Genomic DNA, 20,309 nt, shown 5'->3' on the forward strand with positions numbered 1-20,309 from the left:
TGGCGCGCCGTCTGCTATCATTCACAGCTAGAGGATCAATTTTATCGTTAACTGCAACACAAACAGGATCAATTTGCTGCAATGCCTTGGCTTCACATCAACAAATTCTGGAGCATTTGCCCAATAAAAACAAATTATGGAGCAATTATTCCCAGCGTTCCACGGAAAAGAATGGGCTACGGTGTTTCTCTCATTCTCCTACATGTTACACGCTACTATATACTAGTACATAATAGCACCTAACAAAGTGCTGCTACAGCTACAGAAAAAACAAGTTATGGATCCCTACTAAGTTAGCTACACGTAAATCTGGGGCGACTGCCCCCAACGTTTCATCTCGGAGATCTCACTGAAATGCACCTCCCGCACAAAGCGAGCCTTGATAAAGCTCGTGATCTTCGGGTCCTGATCTTCAGTGCGGACATCTGCGGTGAAAATGGCTGAGTCAGAGAGAAAGAGAGTGGGAAGCGTCACCACAAACAGAAAAAACCGTGCTAACAGCGTTGATACACTCCCTGCTTTAATATACGATATTTAGAACAGCTAATTAGTTTAAAATGAACAAAACTAAACTAATTAGTTTGTCCTAAACATCATATATTTAAAAACGATAGGAGTATGTTATACAAATAGTCCATGATATACAAGCATTTGAAATTAACTAAAAAAATATGCAACAGCCTACAGTTACTGCTATTATGTGGTAGCAAACTCGAGGAGTAGTCTTATGAAAAATAATTTTAAGACTAATTGGCAATTGGTTGCTTCCTACATTTTATGACTTATGACACCTGGAACAATGGATACCGTATTGTGGAGTACGAGGAGAAATTTGAAGGATACCAACCAATAAGTTCCAAGCTACACCTTTTTCTTTGTGTTACAACCATGTGATTTGTGACAATATTTTAGCATTTTATTATCATGCCATGATTAATTAATTAATGACACCCAATTACTGATTCCATAAGAAAAGGAAAATAGTGGAAATTAAGTTGGCCTGAGCATGCCATCAAAATCATTACCTTTCGTCTGGAAGTGCTTGAAGCTTTCCAACAAAGCAAACTGGATCTAGGCTCCAATCTCCTGCAGATGGATTAACATTCAAGAATACATCAAAAGCCATCTTCTGAGGATTGAAATCTGGAATCTGGGACTTTCACATAATTTGCATGCAGACTACTACTGCTTGATCTAGGTTTCAAGTATCTAAATGGAATACTGAGTGTATGATAGTATATCACGTAGCATGGTGCGTGGATAGAAGTTAGGTCTCACAGGTCTGATAGCATATGACCGACTTTGTATGGTATGGTACCGATAATGACCATTTTCATTTGAAGTGAAGTATTCAACAGTTGCAAGTACTAAGATACCAATAACAAGTACCGGGCAGGCATGTTTACCTATAGTGCAGTACTTCTGCAAATTACTCAACTAGTACAAGAGAGTTGGACGAACATGAATTAATTGTAGCGTGGAATTACTTACAAATTATCTTGTTCTAGTTTTTCCGCAATAGATACAGCTTTGTGTCTAGACCAGCCACCTTGTTGAGAACAAGCTTCCGCCTGGTTAATAACATGAGCCAGAGATACCTTGCCTCTCACAATGTTCTTTTGCCGACCATGTTCATTATTCGCATTGCTTCCTCCTTGAGGAGGTTCTTGGTTCTGTGATGACAAACATTCTCCCCAGTCACCTTCTTGTCTTTTGTTTGACATAACAATGCTGTTATCTGGTTCAGCCCGCCAATCCATTTGAGACCCAACTTCAATAATTTCGCCTTCAGTCAATATGTGTGGATCAGATTGCATCCAGCGTGTCTGATTTGAGCTACCACCCTGGACCACACTGTCTTTTTGAAGCCTTCTAATTAAATTCTCGCCTCCAGAAGAAACTGAACTATGTTTAGTGAAAGACCTCCTCAATACCATATTTGAACCATCCTCAGGATAGGGAGAAACAACTGGAGCATGACCTGCTGTCAGATCATCCTTTGATTCATATCGGATTTCAAGTATTATAGCAGAAGAAAGAACAGATTCAAATGCCTGCAGAATGTGGCCCCTATACTTCTCAGCTTTGGACTTATTCACACGAGAACTGAATATTAATTGGACAGTTGGAGCTGCATGACCAAAACAATGCAAATGTCAGAAGAATCTTAGAAATGTTACCAACTTACCGAGCTACCGTTATAGTGTTGAGTGAATCTTACCTGTGCCTAGGCTGACAGAAATCAGTCGACCCTCTCTAGCAAGCAATTTTCTTAATGAGTCTGACTGAACATTATCTAGCACAGCCTGCCAGATCATTTCACTATCAGTTTTGCTGTACCTAGATCCTTCATTCACTCTAGTAGCACCTGTTGACAATACATGGCTGTCTGGAGTATGTTCCCCAGGTCTCCTTCCAGCATGGTAATTGCTCGCCATATTGTTGCTCAAACCAGCCGCTAGATTAACATCTCTATACTGCTGATTTCCAAGATCAGATGCTCTTGGTAAGCCATGATTACCAGCATATATCTCCCTATGATCCATACCAGAGTTCCTTGCTATGTCTCCCTCAGGGCGGGTAAGCAGACCCTGATTAAGACTAGTACTTGGAGATGAACTTGGCAATATATATTGTTTATCTGGAGCAAGCTGAAGAAGAGCAGCTGTAAGCCAGGTCATCTTGTCATTAGAGACCCTCAACTGTTTTTCTGCTTCAGAGAGTGTTTTCAAGGCCTGACGTAGTTTTTCCATATCATCCTTTGATACTGAAATCAGTATAAAAAAATTCACAAACATGCTGTGTAGAATACAACTATTTACAGTAACAAGACTGATTGTAAGAGAGAAAAGTTTGATAGACACAACTAGTGCGGAACTGTTACTAACACTGTTTCTATCTTGTCGTAAAGAAGAGATATAAATACATGACAAATAGGCAAATCAGGGGGAAATATTCTTAAACAATCCATTAGTACTAGAAAGGACTGGAGTATGAATTTGTTAATAAGAAAGGGCAATGCTGCTTACAGGTTGGACGTTTGAAGAATTTTCTTCGCACTCTTTCTCGAGCGAATGTATAGGTGCCAGCAAGGATGTCAGTGATTATTGTAGCAAGTTGAGACATCAGGGCCAATGGCTCAACACCTGTTTCGGTGATATCTCGCAAGGTTTTCACTGTGTTCACTGTGTCAGCAGATAGTGCCAAATCAAGCAAATCAACCAACTTATCATCAGAAACCAAGCCAACCTGTGGACAAGGGGACATTGTTTTGTTTTGTCAGGTAATTTCAAATGAAGAATTTAATAAGGTAGTAAATTACTAGTCAGCACTCTGCATAGGTGTCAGATGCTATACTTTGAAGCCATATATACATTCTTTAAGAAAAAGAAATGCAAAACAGAGAGTTTGGCCATTTAAAATGAACATTACAGTTCTTCTATGTTATAAATATTTAGCAAAGAAGGAAAAAATAAAAGAGGGAACAAAACAGCAATTTTGATGACTGTTGTTGGATAACTTACAAGTTCTTGAACAAGCGACATCGAAATTCTCTGTCCAAGCAAACTCAACTGATCCAGAGTCATCTCTGCATCCCTCAGTGACCCATCTGACCGGGAAGCGATAAGTTTCAATGCATCTCTATCAACATCTAGACCTTCGCTAGTAGAAATCCACTGCAAAGTGTTGATAATGTCGCACTCCTTCAGCTTCGGGAAAAAGAACTTTTGGCACCTTGACACGATTATATGAGGGAGATCGAGACTGGGGCTGATGAGAATAAAAACTACACGCCGCGGTGCACGTTCGACGACCTTGGATATGACACTCCATGTATCAGGTGGCAATGTGTTGCAATCATCAATTATAAACACCCTATGCTGGGATGGCACGGGTGAAAGCATTACATTATCAAGGATATCCACGATGCTGTCCAGATCAATGTTACCCACCGGTCCAATCTCCAACAAACTCCTACTCTTGCCCAGATTGTGTGCAATACAAGAAGCACATGAATCACAGGGCCTTGGGTGTTCAGCAGAATGGCAATTCAAAGCCTTTGCGAATACCCTGGCACACGAGGTCTTGCCTGTGCCGTGTGGTCCGTAGAAGACATACACCAGTCCAATCTTTTTCCTCAGAATGGCATTGGACAGCGCCTGCACCACCAAGCTCTGCCCAACGACGTCCTTGAATGTCCTCGGAGCATACTTCTGTGCCAAGCTCCGGTGCCGGCCACGGTGTGAGCCCCGTGACTTCTGCCCTGACCGTGCCTCGGACGCGAGGTCAGAATCGAGCTCGCTACTCTTGGAGAAGATCCCGAGCTCCCCAGAGAAGCTACTAGAAATGCCACCGACGCCGTTGCGCGCACCGTCGACAAGCAGAGGCAGAGAGTCCGAATCTGAACTCGTCGAGGAAGTCAGCCTCGCGGTAACCGGGAAATGCGGGTGCGAACGCGACCCGTTCATATTACCGCACGAGGCCGCGGAGGTGGCGGCTTCCGACCTCCGCGCCGCCGACGCCGACTTGGGGTCTGACAGGCCGCACGAGAGGCTACGGCCGGCCATGTCGAGGATGGACTTGCCGCGGTGGTGGATGCGCGACCAGTTCCAGGGGATGCCGCACACGTTGCGCGACTCCTGCGACACCTGCTGCCGCATCAGCTCGTCGCCACCGCCGCCGTCGCCGTCGGCTCCGCCGGCGCGGAACAGGTTCTTGTTGCCACAGACGGCCTCCTGGGAGCTGGAGTTGACGGAAACGCGCGGCGCGGCGGCGTGGCGATCTAGACCGCTGGCGGCGGCGGCCGCGGGGGCGGCGCGCCGGCCGGCCCCGCGCTTGAAGCGGCGCCGGGGCCGGCGGGCGGGCTTGGGGTGCGGGTTCTCCGCGAGCTGGTCGAGGAGGGTCTTGAGTGCGCCGCGGCTGGAGCGGTCGGGGTGGTCGGCGTCGTCGTCGGGGTCGGCGGCGACCCTGTTGTTGTTGTTGGACGCGGAGTCGACGGAGCGGCGGGTGGAGGGGTCCCGCAGCGAGCGCGAGCGCTGGAGGGCGAGGAGGTCCCGCATCAGCGCGGCCGACGCCGACGCGGAGGACCCCGTCGGGCTGCGCCTCCGCCCGGACGCGCCGTGCGCGTGCGCGTGGTGGTGGCGCAGGTGGATGCAGTTGGTCAGGTGCGCGTGGCCGCGGAGGTGGTCCCCGCCGCCGCCGCCGCCACTGCTCCCCGCCGCCACCGACGCCGCGGCCCGGTCGGGCGCTGCAGGCGCCGGCATTGCGCGGATTCGAACTCTCCCTCCGGCTTAGACCATTTCGGGGGCACTGGTGATTAGCGCTTCGGTCGGCGGGGACTAGAGAGTGGCGTAGCGTTTCACGGCAAGGCCGAGATGGTGGTGGTGGTGGTGGCCAAGTTGCGGGGAGGTGGGCGCGACCTCCCTCTCCCTCGGGCCGGGTGCGGGACTGGCTGTGCCTGCGAGGGCGACGTCGTGTCCGTGGCCGTAGGCGTAGGGGACCGCAGAGCACGCGGCTGCCACGGCCGATCTGGGAATAGCAGGATTTCGGCCGTTACCCGCTTGGTGGTTTGGGCAATTCCGCAATGGATCTATACGTCGCAGTCGCTAACACGTTGCACCGTTACGAGCATCCGCATCCGCATCCGCATGGCTCGGCCACGATTGGGAGAGGCTAGAAACTCTGCTTCCTGGACCTGAAGTGTTCTCTGTCGGAGTTGCTCTTCGGCTAGAAACGCTGCTTCCCGAACCACGGGATTCCATTCTTTTTCCGAGCATCAGTGTCTCAGTGGGCAAGCAAAATGAGCGGTGCAGAGCTGCAGTCGGTTGTGTCATCTGTCCATCCACGCGTGTAAACCGAGCTGACGCGGCTTCAAAAAGGAACGGCGCGCACTGCAGCCATGCGCTTTTGTTCGATTCCATGATTGTTTTTGGTTTCTTACCCTGTCTCGTGCTACGGTTTAAAAACGCCTCCCTCTTTACCCTCACATGGGCAGGGATGGGTAAGATCACATTTTAAATCTGCGAGTTACGAAGAAGGCTCGTTCCAGTATTCTATGGCTCCAGGATCTCTCCGTGCACTTCCTGATGCTCAGCATCTCCTTGACCTGGCTGCCGGCTGCCGCGTTTATGCTCCATGACCCGTATACAGCGAGCACGTCACTAACTTCTGGCCACCACCGCACCCTCAACTAACCAGAGAGTACTACTGTACTGGTACTTTAGTAGTAGCAATGTAGCATTACATTGCCGTATGATCACTTGTCAGATCATGCATTACTGTTCCCATCACAGGAGGGTCGGCACGGCGGCACGGTAAAAGGTGATATTAAGGTGGGCCCACTTCGTGGTTAAAAAAGGAGTCCAATTCATCTACCGCACCCCTTCATCCCTATCGCCTCATCCTGCCGCTGATCCTCTCTCCCGCTGGCATCGCACGCCTGCCGCCCCTCGGCAGAACGGCGAACGGGCGGAGATCAGATAGGAGATCGTCAATTCGCTTCTGTGATCAGATGATTCGATTGTCAATTCCTCAATCCTCCATACCATTAATTATTAATTCACTATTGCAAGTTATTTAATCTCAACTGATTTATAATTATTGTGTATTTATAATAATTTCAGCAATATGTGATATCATGTCGTCTAGATATATTCGGATTTTTATTGAGCTCAAGCACTTTGAAGTCATTAAATGATAATGAACTTGAAGAATGTTGCACTAAATTTGTAGAATTTTTTTCTTTTGATGGTCCATCTGATGTTGAGGTATATGATCTTATTTCTGAATTAAATATTATGAAATTCACTTTGCCAGATGGCGTAATGTCTGCTATGGAGATTTTCGATCATGTCAGAGATGTGGATTGTTATCCTAATATCTTCATTGCTTACCGACTCTTATTTACTGTGCCTGTGATTGTCGCATCGGCCCAAAGAAGCTTTTCAAAGTTGAATGAGGTTAAATGCTTTGGCAACATTATGCATCGAGAAGAAATTGTTGGATGAGATTGACATCAACCTATCATAAGTGACTTTGCATCGAGGAATGTTAGAAAAGTTTTTAAGGTAATATGTATAAATAATTTGATATGAATATTGCTTTTAGATACATTTAAGTATTTATGAATAACATTTTTTATATATTTGTTATAATATTTATATTAAAGGTTCCGAGTTCTACGTTCCTATCGGGCCTCAATCTCATGACCGGCTCTGCATCACAGTGTGTAGCACAGTGCCGTACGGAACTGTACGACCAGCGCGACGACCCCATGTCTCCTCGTCGTACTCGTCCTCGCCCACATGTTCCCGCCGCCGCAATCATCGCCACCCGCCAACCGTCCGATCGCCCATCGGATGTTCGAATTTTTAATGCGGGCGCGAGCGCGATGCGTAACGGAAGAGCAATATGTGTTGAATTGAAGGACACAATGATTGATTTGCCCTGGTGTCCCGCGCGCGTGGTGTTGTTTAGTTGCCCAACTTTGGAGATGCAAAATCACTATTGTAATACTGTAGCACACTGTAGCGTTTCGTTTGTATTTGTGAATTATTGTCCAAATATTAACTAATTATGCTCAAAAGATTCGTCTCGCAAAGTACAACAAAATTGTGCAATTAGTTTTTAATTTCGTCTACATTTAGTACTTCATGCATGTACCGCAAGTTTGATATGATAAGAAATTTTCTTTTTCTATAGTGTCAAAGTTGGGAGTTTGGAGCAATTAAAGAGGCCCCAACGTCCAATGCGATTCAGACGGAGATGGCGACGGCCGCCAGGACACCAGCGGCGGGGGCCAGGGAAAGGCGTGACGGGACAGATTTTGCTCATGTTGGATGTTTGCCGACGGGTCCAGTCTGATCCAAATGGTCGATCGGGTCGATTCGTCGTGCTGGCTGGGTGTGTGCGCAGCAAAAGTTTCAGCTCGCGAACCAGCAACTGCAATGCGATCGCGGGAAACGGCAGGATCCTTGCAAGAGCAAGAAATAGCACGAGCAGTTTGCCCCCTGCCGGCACAGTCTGACACGTCTGGTATGGCCATGGCACTGAAAAGGAGAAACGTCACGACCCACGCCACGCAGCTTTCCGAATTCCGACTCTGCCTCCACTCGAGTTTCAGTTTCCAATCCAGTTGGAGGGCACGGTCTATTGCGAGGGTGTTTGGGAACACCATGTTAAAGTTTAACACCTGTCACATCGGATGTTTGGAGGCTAATTAGGAGTATTAAACATAGGCTAATTACAAAACTAATTGCATAGATGGAGTATAATTCGCGAGACGAATTTATTAAGCTTAATTAGTCCATGATTTGACAATGTGGTGCTACAGTAACCATTTGCTAATGATGAATTAATTGGGCTTAATAGATTCGTCTCGTGAATTAGCACAGGGTTCTGCAATTAGTTTTATAATTAGCTCATGTTAGTCCTCCTAATTAGCATCCGAATATCCGATGTAACACTGTTAAAGTTTAGCACCTCGTATCCAAACACCCCCAGACAGAGCGCAGAGGGCAGAGATAACTTGAGCTCGACGCGAGTCAACGGCTGAAGCTTGCTGTTAGCGTGTTGCTCCTCATTGACCAGATCGTCCGGTGAAAACGCATCGAGATCGATGGATGGCCCTCAACACGTGGTGGTAAATAGCTCTCTAATTTAGCTAAGTAAATTTAAGAATCGGTTCAATAATACCCAAGCTAAAAAACTATATAAATTTAACCTAAATATATATGGAAAAGACGTACGAGGGCCATGCGCTGCGGGTACAGCTGTCACACGGAATCGTCAAGCGTAGATGCCACTCTACCGCGCCGCAAGTACGAGGACTAACGGCTGTTCGTCCTTGTCTCCTACATTAATCACGTGGCCTGGCCTGTCAGCGATTGGAGAGACACCGTAGTTGTACTCAGTTTCTTAATTCTCACTCAAAACGACTTCCACAAACCTGGACAGTGTGCACGCGCGAACTCCCGGTAACAGTCGTGATCGAAGGAAGCAAACAGGCTAGGCGCCTAGGCCGGCTACAAGCATGCAGTACTCTGGAGGAAGGAGTAGTAATGAGTTGCCAAACTGCTCCCGCAACCCTCGTAATACCCCCGGTCCGTACTGATAGAGTGACGGTCACAGTCTGATGCTAGACCACTAGGTTAGTGACCGACCACGGTATTATGGTAGGACGGAGTTGGAGGAATCCTGCCTACCAAAGTTTACTCTAGCATTTGATCACGTAATTTGGCTAAGTTTGACATGAGGGTCTGTTTGGAGACACCCTCCTAATATTTAGGGGTCCACTTTTAGAACACTTTTAGGACTTGTGCATCCAAACATGGGTCCTAAAAGTGCACTCCTAAACTTTAGGAGGGCCATTTTTATTAGGAGAGCCAAGGGGTACTAATGGATCCTATTTCTTCTAAAAGTGGTCCACAAGTCCCCCTTTACTCCTATTGCCCTCGCATGCATTAATGACGTGAACAGTGCAGGGTAATTTAGAGGAGTAATTGGGGGGTAAATATGACATTTTCCCTCTAATGTCCTAAAGATTAGTAGTCCATCCAAACAGCCCTGTACTAAACTTTAGGACTAGCAATTTGAGGATCCTAAACTTTAGTACACTACTAAACTTTAGGAGTTTGTATCCAAACACGGCCTAAGTTGTTGTGCACGCACGTGCAGGTTCTGCGTTGTTGTCAAGATTTGTGGATCAAGACTACGGCTAGTAAATTTCTTTTATGCGCGTAAGGCTTCCGATGGTGGCGTGAGAGGACACGAGTTAGACTGGTTCGGGCAAGGAAAGCCCTACGTCCAGTATGAGGAGCTGCTCATGTTACTCACGCAAGGTCTGTAGCAGGGGTTACAAACGGGCGAGAGAGGGAGCCGGTCCCAAGTCTCTTGGGTGTGCACTGATGCTCTAGAGGCGAGTGTGTGGGTTCTGTTGGCTTGAGAGTCCTCCTGTCTCAGGGCTCCGATTCTCCTTTTATAGCGTAAGGAGAGCTCAAGGTTACAGATGAGCCAGGTGTGAGGAGAAGTAGAGAGATAAGCTAAGTGAAGTAAAGTACAAGGAGAAGGACCAAGTCCCTGGGTCGCCGCCTCCTGCTCCGGCCTTCGGCTCCTGTCAGCGCGTCCACCGGAGGAGGGCGGCCGTCTTTGGATCCTATCGATGATCTTCCTGGCGACCGCTGCCGCCAAGCGTGATGATGGTGTTTGGTCGTAGCAACTGTGCACGTTAGGAGAGACGGCTGACCCCTGTTGTCTTGCTTGTGGCCCACGGGACACGGACGTCGCGTCCCTGTCGCCGGATATGCGGGGCGCGAGAACGGGCGGAGCTCTCTCCTGTGCCTGGCGGCGCATGTCATGAGTGCCCTATGGCGAATCAGGGGGTTCCGCGGCCACTGTAGCCTGTGCGGTCGTGGCTACAGTGTTCCGCTCGGGTACTTGTGACGGGTCACGTCGAGGGGCGCCGTCGCCTTTCTGCGCGCCAGACCTGCGGTGCATTTATGGCGAGATCAGTGGGGGGCGCACGAGATCCGCACTCTCGTCCGCCGATCTGCGCCTGAGGTGGATACTTATCTTGTGGGCTTGGATGAGTCCAACCCCCTACGCCCGGGGTCGGGCGAGGTGGAGTCTTGCAGCGAGGGGTCGGGCGCTCCCGACCCTGGGACCGCGGGTCGGGCGAGGCGGAATTCTGCCATCGAGGGGTCGGGAGTGTCTAACTCCGGGGCCCTAGGTCGGGCGAGACAGAGTAGGATGTTCTCTGCCTCTGCTGGGTTGGCGGTAATCGTTATTACCGCAGGTGGGCCTGGGCCTTCATGATTGTTGCTTTAAGGGGCATTAGAAGGTCGTTAATACTCCCCCCCAACAGTAGCCCCCGAGCCTGTGGTGGAGCGAGGATGCTCCTCCAGAGGCTGCTTTCGTCGTTCGTCGGGGGTCTCTGCTCGCCATGCAAGCTACAGTTAATCAAGGATAGGGAGTGTTCTTTGCTCGGCTTGGCCGAGGAGATTGATCTGGCGGGGCGTCTTGTGGATGTCTTGGCGCGGGATGATTCTTCATTGTTTCGTAGGGCACTCCCGCCTTGAGACCTCAAACCGCGACCACACGCGTGGTCATTAGTTGCCATGCTAGCCCCCGAGCCCCCGCGCGTTGCAGGAGACCGGTCGGGAGGCTAGATCGACTTTTGAACGTTACCCCTCAAGCGTCCGTTCGCTGAGACGTAGGGGGTGAGCCGTGCCACGCTATCCTCGCCGACGAACTGTGGTGCTCATTGAGCTGCAAACGGGTTGATTCGAGTGGGGTCCCGGTCCTCGTTCGGGGGGGTTCGGCTCGGGCCAAGCTGGTGGCGTACCCCAGATTCCGGCCGACTAATTCATATAGTTCCCAAATCCGTTCGATCGGACCCAGGGGCTCGTTGCCTTTCTTCAGGGAAAAACTATGAACTTTGATGCCAGTCCGGACTCGAATATGAAGTCGGGACGCCCTAGGCTGACGTGCGCCCGGGTGATGGCCGCTAGCGGACCCGTCCCTTCTCACCCCTTGCTCGGGATTATCCTGGGGTGGCTGTTGAACCCGTAGTGGGCCAGCCTTCGAACCCCTAGAACGTAATGGGCCGTAGGGGCGTTTTCGGCCCCGTATCCCTTTCTTACCTATTGATAGGCCCTGGGCCGGACGTGGAGGAGGTTGTGCGTGTGCGTTCTCTGGGAGGCGAAGTGGCGGAAGACGCCGGCCCGCGAAACAAGGAAGGAGAGGATGTTTTCCTGCAGCAGGTTGTGCGCACGACTTCCAAAAAAGGCGGGCATGACGGGGTGTACCTGGCGCTGCATTTACTGCGATGGGGCCACCTGTTCTGCTTCCCACGCGCCTCCCTATAAGATGGGGGGTCTGCCTCGCCGGTTCCGCCCGTAACTGCTCCCAAATCTTTTCGCCTTCTCGTGCGCCCTTTGCCTTCTTGCGCGCCGTTCGCCTTCCTCCCCCTAGCGCAACAGCTTTCCTCGCCCTCTGCCGTCGAACCTTTCTCCCCTTCGCGATGGGGTCCTGGGCGCGCTCAAGCTTTGGTACATCACGCATCGACAACCTCATGAGGAAAGGCCTCCTCTGCCAAAGGACCGAGAGGGGCGAATGGCAGTTCCCCGAGAGGGAAGATGTGCCGAGTCCGCCCGTCGGCTACGTCGTGTCGTTCGCCCACTTCCACGAGAGGGGGTTTGCGACCCCGCCGAGCCTCTTCTTTCGCGGGCTGCTGCACTACTACGGGCTCGAGCTGCAGCACCTTAATCCCAACGGGATCCAACACATCGCGACGTTCGTTGCGCTGTGCGAGGGGTTCCTGGGCATCAAGCCCAACTTCTCGCTCTGGAAGTACTTCTTCGCGGTCAGCTTGTACCAGAGGGCCGAGAAGAACGGGAGCCAGCAGCGGGTGACCCCCGTGCCGATAGGGTGCGCCGCCATCCACCTCCGCCAGAACCGCACCAAGGAATACATGGCGATGAAGACCGCGACGTCTCACAAGGGGTGGCATCAGCAGTGGTTCTATGTGAAGAACTACTCTAACTCCCCCTTGCCGGCGTTCACCGGCCGCGTCATCGAAGCGGCGTCGGAGCTGTGGTCGTACGGCCCGGTGGAGAAGGAGAAGAAGCGGATCGCCGGTTTGCTTCAGGCCATCGAGCACCTAAAGGGAAAGAGGCTGACCGGGGCCGGAATCATCGTGGCGTACCATGCTCGGAGGGTGGCGCCGCTGATGCTCCGGGTTCACTCGCTCGCTGAGATGGTTCCCGGCGCGCCGACCAAGGGCACCGTCCTTGCGACGGGTGCACTTGCTGCCACCGAGATCCGGCAGCGAGTCCGGGAGGCGCTGGACGACAAGGATGCCGATTACCTAGTGCCCGGTCACCCTCCGATGTGCCCGGATGAGAATTTCATCGAGCTGGTGAGGACCTCATGCTCTCGTTCTTTTTTTCTGCATTTCTTGGTTCGTTGCTCTGACGCGGAGTTCTCGTGTAAGTAGGGCCACATGACCAACGTCATGGACTCGCGCCCGCTGGTGCCAGAGGACGCTGAGCGGCGGCAGCAGAACCGCCTCCTCGCTAAGAAGCAGAAGAGGCGCAAGGGCAAAGAGATGGTGAGGAAGAAAAAGAAGGCCGCCAAGGAGCTCCAACGGCGGCGGCGAGGCCTGGTCATGTCGGACGATGACGACGATGAGGAGGAGGAGGAAGACGAGGAAGACGAGGAGGAGGAGGAGGAGGAGGAGTTCTGGCCCCCCGGCCGGGCGTGCTCGTCATCCAGGAGCAGCACCCCCAAACGGCCACGAGGAACAAGCCGAGCAGACCGCCCGCCCAGGACTCGACCCCGCAAAGCTCTGGGGCCGCACCCCAGGGGTCGGCGCGGGACACGCCTCGGGAGTTGATGGAGCCGACCCCCGACCCTCTGCCCGCACCCCAAGAGCAAAGGAATAGCGGCAAGCAGCCACTGCCAGATGCCCCGGGGTCGGCGTCAGGCTCGGAGGCGAAACGCGCCCGCCGTCGTCGCGCTGAGGGAGTGTAAGTGGAAATTCCTTGCGCATCTTATTCCTTCCCCGGCATCAAGCCATTTTTGATGATGTTGTTTGTTGTTTAACAGTGCCGCCCCTCGGGACTTCGTCCCGCCGCTGGCGCCGAAGAAGGCGCTACGAGTGACGTCCGCCTCTGCGGGGCAGGCCGCGACCCCGCTGGCAGCGAGCGGCGGTGTCGCCGGGAAGACCGCGGAGCCTATCGCGGAGGCGGCTTCTGCGGCGGCAACCGAAGGGAGGGCGTCGCAGCCGGGCACGGGGCAGGGTCCGACCCCTGCTCCGCCTTCTGACTCCGCGGCTAACCCTGCGGGACAGGGCGTTGCCCCTGGGGTCCCTTCGGCCGGCGAGGTGATAGACCTCGATGATGAGGCGGAGGAGGAGCCTGCGGCTCCGACGGTGACAGCGGAGATGGGGGCAGTTGCCCCAGTGACCGCGACAGAGACGGCGGTGGCGACGGAGCAGGGAAAGTCCGCCCCCGCGGCCACGACGGGGACAACGACGGCGGTGGAGGTAGGGGTACCTACCCCAGTGGCCGCGACGAAGGCGGCAGCGGAAGCGGGGGTGCCGGCCCCGGCGGCCACGACGGAGGCGGGGACGCCTGCCTCAGCGGTCACGATGAAGGCTGCGGCGGCGGCGGGAACGGGAACGCCCGCTCCGGCAGCCGCGATGAAGACGGTGGCGGCAGCGGAGGGAGCGGGATGCGTCGGCGTCGACGACGGCCGTGGCGACTTCGACAGAGACGGCGGCGCATGTGCCGGGGCCGTCAACGAGGCTGGCGGCATCAGGGGCGGTGGCGCCTTCCCCGGCGGCGGTGGCGGGGACGGCGGCGCCGGGGTCGGCCGGAGCGGCCTCCACCCTTGTATCGGTTAATCCCGTTCCCAAGGCGTGGGGTGCGACTACCCTGCGCTGGATGTCTCGTGATGATCCGCAGAGACCCCTCTTCGTGCTGAGTGACGCCGAGGAGTGGGGCAAGTGGCAGGCGGTGCAGGGCGGGCTTGCAAATGTCCGCGCTGCCCTGTCTTCGGCGATGGGGGAGCTGGACGGCGTCGTCATCCCCGGTGGCCAGGTACGGTGTTCTTCCCAGTGGTTATTTTCCTCCCGTCTCTCCGTTACTGAGCATAAATTGTTTTGTAGGCCCTCCAGGAGTGCAGTCGGGGGAAGTCTGATTTCCTCCGGCTCGAGCGGGGGCTCTGGGAACGCTTCTCCGCGGAGAGGCAGCGGACCGGGGAGCTGACCACGCAGGTCGCCGCCGCTCAGCAAGTCATCGACGACCTGCACAGGCGCGAGCAGGCGGCGCGGGAGGACGCGCGGCGGTCGGAGGACAAGTTCCAGGCCGTCGTCGAGAAGGCTCGCCTCGATCTCGAGGAGTTCCAGGCTACTGCTGAGAAGGCCCGTCACGATGCCGAAGAGCTTGCACGACTAAAGGGGGACTATGAAGCCCTTCAGAAAACCGTCGAGCGTATCCGGTGCGAGCGGCAGAAGGCTCGGCAGGAGCGGGACTTTGAGGCGACCCGAAAGGCTGAGGCCGAGAAGATAGCGGCCGAGCTTGGGGCGAAGGTCGGTCAGCTCCACATGCAAGTGCAGGGGCTTCAGACCGCCGTGACCCAGGGGCTCGATCGGGAGCGTTAGCTGAAGGCTCAGTCCGAGGGTAAGATTCTTCTCGTTCCTTTGTTTTTGCAGGTTTGTGCTGGTTTCTGACTTGAACTTCTGTGGACGGACCTCACAGACGAACTCGCTTGGCTGAGGGAGGTCCTCCATGCGGAGCGCGCCGAGCACGGCAACCAGCGGGATACGGTCCGCGTCGTCTGCGATGGCCTCGGCGTGGTTCAGGGGGAGGGGACGAGTTTGTTGGCCGCTCGTGTCCTTGGGACGTACCGGCGGGCTCGCGAGATCGCTCTGGAGGCACTCCATATCGGCGTGAGGCGGACCTTCGGCGTCTTCGGCTCCCACTATTCCGGCATCAACTTCGCCGGGATGAGCGGGGGGTACACCTCCGGCTACTCCGAGGCTGAGCTGGACGAGATCGATGCATCGGTGCTCAACCCAGCGGAGGCCTTGGCGAAGCTTCTGGATGATGAAGCCATCCCGCCCGAAGACCCAAGGACGAGTTAGCTGTATCAGGCTTAGACGGCCCAGAATGTAAATATGTTAGTTAACTTTAAACTTGTTTCTGTGATGGCCGCAGAGGCCTTTTCTATTATTTGTCGAAAAAAAGTTTTCGATCCTCTTTCTTGTTTTTTGGGTTTGGAAAGTTTAGAGCGCGGGTCGGGCGCGTCAGTAAGCGCTGATGAGCGAAGGTACCGTAGCCGCTGGGGCGTAGGTTTTTTTGCAGTCCGATCAGTCTTGCCTGAGCGTCGTTCGTGCACTCTCTCCTTTTCACGCCCAAACGTTTAGGAAGAGGGTCGGTTCGAGAAGAAATGGTGTTTTGAGAAGACGTCAAGTGACTTGGGCCGGAGCCCTTGATAGCCCCCGAGGGATATGCGACCCTGGGGCAGAGCCAGGGTCGGATATCCCTGAGTTCCGCATGAAACTCGAACGAAATTGACTCAAAACTGCCCTTTTCCGTGAATTAACAAGTTATAGGGGTATATATGTACAAACTTGGAAACAATAACTAAGGGTAGAAACGTCTTAGCTGCTCTATGTTCCAAGCATTGTTGAAGATCTGTCCATCAGGGGTTGCCAGCTTGTACGTGCCTGGCCGTAGTACTTGCGCGACGATGAAGGGGCCTTCCCATGGAGGGGTCAGCTTGTGCCGGCCTCTGTTGTCCTGGACGAGGCGAAGCACTAGGTCGCCGACGTTGAAGGCTCGGCCTCGTACCTTACGGTTGTGGTATCGTTGTAAGGCCTGCTGGTACTTGGCCGAGTGCAGCAGGGCCACATCGCGCGCTTCGTCGAGCTGGTCTTGCGCGTCTTCGAGCGATGCCTGGTTCCCCTGTTCATCGTACGCCTTGACCCTCGGCGACTCGTACTCCAGGTCGGTGGGGAGGATTGCCTTGGACCCGTAGAGGATGAAGAACGGGGTGAAGCCGTTCGCCCTACTAGGGGTCGTCCTCAGACTCCATAGGACCGCGGGGAGCTTCGCAACCCACCGGCCGTCGAACTTTTTGAGGCGGTCAAAGATCCGGGGCTTGAGACCCTAGAGTATCATGCCGTTGGCCTGCTCAACCTGCCCGTTCGTGCGGGGATGCGCCACAGCCGACCAGTCCACTTGGATGTGGTGGTCGTCGCAGAACTAGAGGAACTTCTTCCTGGTGAACTGCGTGTCGTTGTCCGTGGTGATGGAGTTGGGGACTCCGAAGCGATGGATGATGTCGGTGAAAAATTGTACCACCTGCTTGAACTTGATTTGTGCAACCAGTTGTACCTTGATCCACTTTGAGAACTTGTTGACGGCGACAAGTAAGTGGGTGAAGCCCCCAGGCGCCTTCTTGAAAGGTCCGATGAGGTCCAGTCCCCAGACCGCGAACGACCACGTGGTAGGGATGGTCTGGAGCGCCTGTGCGGGCAGATGGGTTTGGCGCGCGAAGAATTGGCACCCCTCGTAGGTGCGCACCACGTGGGTGACGTCGGCTACTGCCGTTGGCCAGTAGAAGCCCTGTCGGAAGGCGTTCCCAATGAGGGTTCTTAGGGCGACGTGGTGGCCGCAGGCCCCGGCGTGGATATCCTGAATCAACGCCTTTCCCTGCTCAATCGGGATGCAGTGCTGGAGGATGCCGGTGTGGCTCCGCTTGTAGAGATCCTGATCGATGATGACCAATGATTTGGCGCGACGTGCAATCCTCCGTGCCTCCATCTTGTTTGTCAGGAGCGTCTCGCGGACGAGGTAGTCGAGGTACGGGGCTCTCCAGTCAGGCGGGGGGTCGGGCGCCTCTGCCGAGTTTGCGTTGATCTCCGTGACCTCGGGGTCAGAGGGATCGGCTTCCGGGTCCAGGCCAGATGGAGAGTCGCCGACCTTTCCAGGGTCGGCGTTCGAGTCCGAGACAGGTGGCGCATTGCCGACCTCTCCTGGGTCGGCGCTCGAGTCCGGGGCAGGTGGCGCGTTGCCGACCCTTCCCGGCTCCTTGTAACGGATCGAGGGCTTGTACTCGTCACTGACGAAGACGCCGTCGGGGACGGGCTTTCGGCTGGATGCCGCCTTCGCCAGTTCGTCAGCTGCCTCGTTGAAACGCCTTGCGACGTGGTTGAGCTCTAGTCCATCGAACTTGTCTTCGAGCTTGCGGACTTCGTTGCAGTAAGCCACCATCTTGGGGTCGTGGCAGCTCCACTCCTTCATGACTTGTTCGACGACTAGCTGAGAGTTGCCTCGGATGTCCAGCTGCCGGATGCCCAGCTCGATGGTGATACGAAGCCTGTTGAGGAGAGCCTTGTATTCAGCGACATTGTTAGATGTAGGAAAGTGGAGGTGGATCATGTACCTCATGCGCACGCCGAGAGGAGAGACGAAGACTAGACCCGCTCCGGCGCGAGCCTTCATCAACGACCCATCGAAGTACATCATCCAGTACTCCTGCTTCTCCGGCGCCGATGGCGTCTGGATCTCCGTCCACTCTGCAACAAAGTCGGCGAGCACTTGGGATTTGATGGCCGTGCAGGAGGCGTAGGTGATGCCCTGGTCCATGAGCTCGAGTGCCCACTTCGTGATCTGTCCCGTGGCGTCTTGATTTCGGATCACTTCGCCAAGAGGAAATGACGAGACGACCGTCACGGAATGGGAGGTGAAGTAGTGACGCAGCTTCCTCTTCGTGATGAGGACGGCGTAGATGAGCTTCTGGATCTACGGGTAGCACGCCTTGGACTCAGATAAGACCTCGCTGACGAAGTACACCGGGCGCTGCACCTTGAGGGCGTGTCCCTCCTCTTCTCGCTCCACCACCAGAGCCACACTAACCACCTGGGTGGTCACCACGATGTAGAGCGGGAGTGGCTCCCCGTCGGTTGGCGGGACCAGGATCGGGGCCTTCGTCAGGAGGTTCTTGAGCCGGTCAAGCGCCTCCTGGGCCTCGGCGGTCCACTCGAAGCGGTTGGTCTTCTTCAGGACTCGGTAGAGAGGGAGCCCCCATTCGCCGAGGCGCGAGATGAAGTGGATCAGGGCCGCCAGGCATCCCGTGACGCGCTGAACTCCCTTTATGTTTCGAATCGGCCCCATGTCGCTGATGGCCGCTATTTTTTCTGGATTGGCTTCGATGCCTCGCACGGAGATGATGAAACCCAGTAGCATACCCCTCGGAACCCCAAAAACGCACTTTTTAGGGTTGAGCTTGATGCGCTTGTCTCTCAGCCTTTCGAAGGCTAGTTCGAGGTCGGGGATGAGCTGGTTGTCCTTCTTGGACTTGACTATGATGTCATCGATGTAAGTCTCAACGGTTCGCCCGATGAGGTCCCCGAAACACTTAAGCATGCATCGTTGGAACGTAGCCCCCGTATTTTTGAGGCCGAAAGGCATCTTAACGTAGCAAAAGGGGCCGAAAGGGGTGATGAAAGAGGTCGCGAGCTGGTCGGACTCTTTCATCGCGATTTGATGGTAGCCGGAATATGCGTCAAGGAAGCTAAGGGTTTCGCACCGAGCGGTTGAGTCGACTATCTGATCTATACGTGGCAAAGGAAACGGATCCTTTGGCCACACCTTGTTGAGACTGGTGTAATCAACACACATCCTCCATTTCCCATTCTTTTTTCGTACAAGAATAGGATTAGCTAGCCACTCAGGGTGGTACACTTCCTTGATGAATCCGGCCGCCAACAGCTTCTGGAGCTCCTCGCCGATGGCCTTGCGCCTCTCCTCATCGAAGCGACGCAAGCCTTGCTTCACTGGTTTGGAGCCAGCCTTGATGTTCAAGGAGTGCTCGGCGACTTCTCTCGGAATGCCGGGCATGTCCGAGGGTTTCCACGTGAAAACATCGCTGTTCGTGCGGAGGAAGTCGACGAGCGCGGTTTCCTATTTGGGAGATAGGGTAGCGCCTATCCGTACGGTCCGGCCGTCGGAGCTGCTGGGGTCGAGGGGGACCTCCTTGACACCTTCGGTGGCTTCGAAGGAGGTGGCAGATTGCTTGGAGTCGTGCTGGTCCTCGCGCTCTCCACGAGCTGGACCGCAGGATCCTCCGTGCAGGTGATGGCTGCGGCGTATTCGCAGCACTCTACGTCGCACTCGTACGCCTTCTGGAAAGACGTGCGGACGGTGATGACCCCGTTGGGTCCTGGCAGCTTGAGCTGGAGGTAGGTGTAGTTGGGGATGGCCATGAACTTGGCGTAGCATGGCCGCCCCAAGATGACGTGGTAGGTTCCACGGAAACCCACCACCTCGAAGGTGAGGATCTCCTTCCTGTAGTTGGAAGGAGTCCCGAAAGTGACGGGCAGGTCGATCTACCACAGAGGCATCGCCCGTTTCCCCGGCACGATGCCGTGGAACGGCGCCACGCTGGGGCGGAGGCGGGAGCGGTCGATCCCCATGGCATCAAGAGTCTCGGCGTAGAGGATGTTGAGGCCGCTGCCTCCGTCCATGAGCACCTTGGTGAGGCGCGTCGTGCCAACGACGGGGTCGATGACGAGCGGGTAGCGTCCTGGCTGTAGGACGCGCGCTGGGTGGTCAGATCAGTTGAAGGTGGTGGCGGATCACCAGTCAAGGAAGGCCGGTGTAGCAGGCTCAGCCGCGTAGACCTCACGGCGCTCCAGCTTCCGGCGGCACTTGGAGTCGTAAACCGCCGGCCCGTCGAAGATCATGAAGCAGCCGTCCACCTTGGGAAAGCCACCTTCCTTCTCCTCGCCGTCCTTCTTC

At 54.3% G+C, this 20,309-nt stretch overlaps 1 protein-coding gene across 1 annotated transcript; it reads right to left on the reverse strand.

Moving 5' to 3' along the window:
• Positions 1-72: 72 nt before the first annotated feature.
• On the reverse strand, positions 73-5,503 carry LOC117848718 (protein STICHEL-like 4). Its single transcript, XM_034730240.2, has 6 exons — positions 3,525-5,503; positions 3,030-3,249; positions 2,222-2,767; positions 1,492-2,131; positions 1,026-1,086; positions 73-425 (listed from the first exon to the last, which is right to left on the reverse strand). Exons 1-6 carry the CDS (start codon positions 5,262-5,264, stop codon positions 333-335), a joined length of 3,300 nt encoding a protein of 1,099 aa, XP_034586131.1. The 5' UTR covers positions 5,265-5,503; the 3' UTR covers positions 73-332.
• Positions 5,504-20,309: the final 14,806 nt, after the last annotated feature.

Source organism: Setaria viridis, chromosome 3 (genome assembly GCF_005286985.2).
Source record: "Setaria viridis chromosome 3, Setaria_viridis_v4.0, whole genome shotgun sequence".
Lineage (NCBI taxonomy): Eukaryota > Viridiplantae > Streptophyta > Magnoliopsida > Poales > Poaceae > Setaria > Setaria viridis.

Excerpts from the sequence above, each read along its gene's own strand:
- LOC117848718 (XM_034730240.2), bottom strand. The coding sequence starts at position 5,264 with ATGCCGGCGCCTGCAGCGCCCGACCGGGCCGCGGCGTCGGTGGCGGCG. Across the intron at positions 3,250-3,524 it reads TGTCGCTTGTTCAAGAACTT|GTTGGCTTGGTTTCTGATGA; the intron begins GTAAGTTATCCA and ends CCTTGTCCACAG. Across the intron at positions 1,087-1,491 it reads AAACTAGAACAAGATAATTT|GAGATTGGAGCCTAGATCCA; the intron begins GTAAGTAATTCC and ends ATCCATCTGCAG.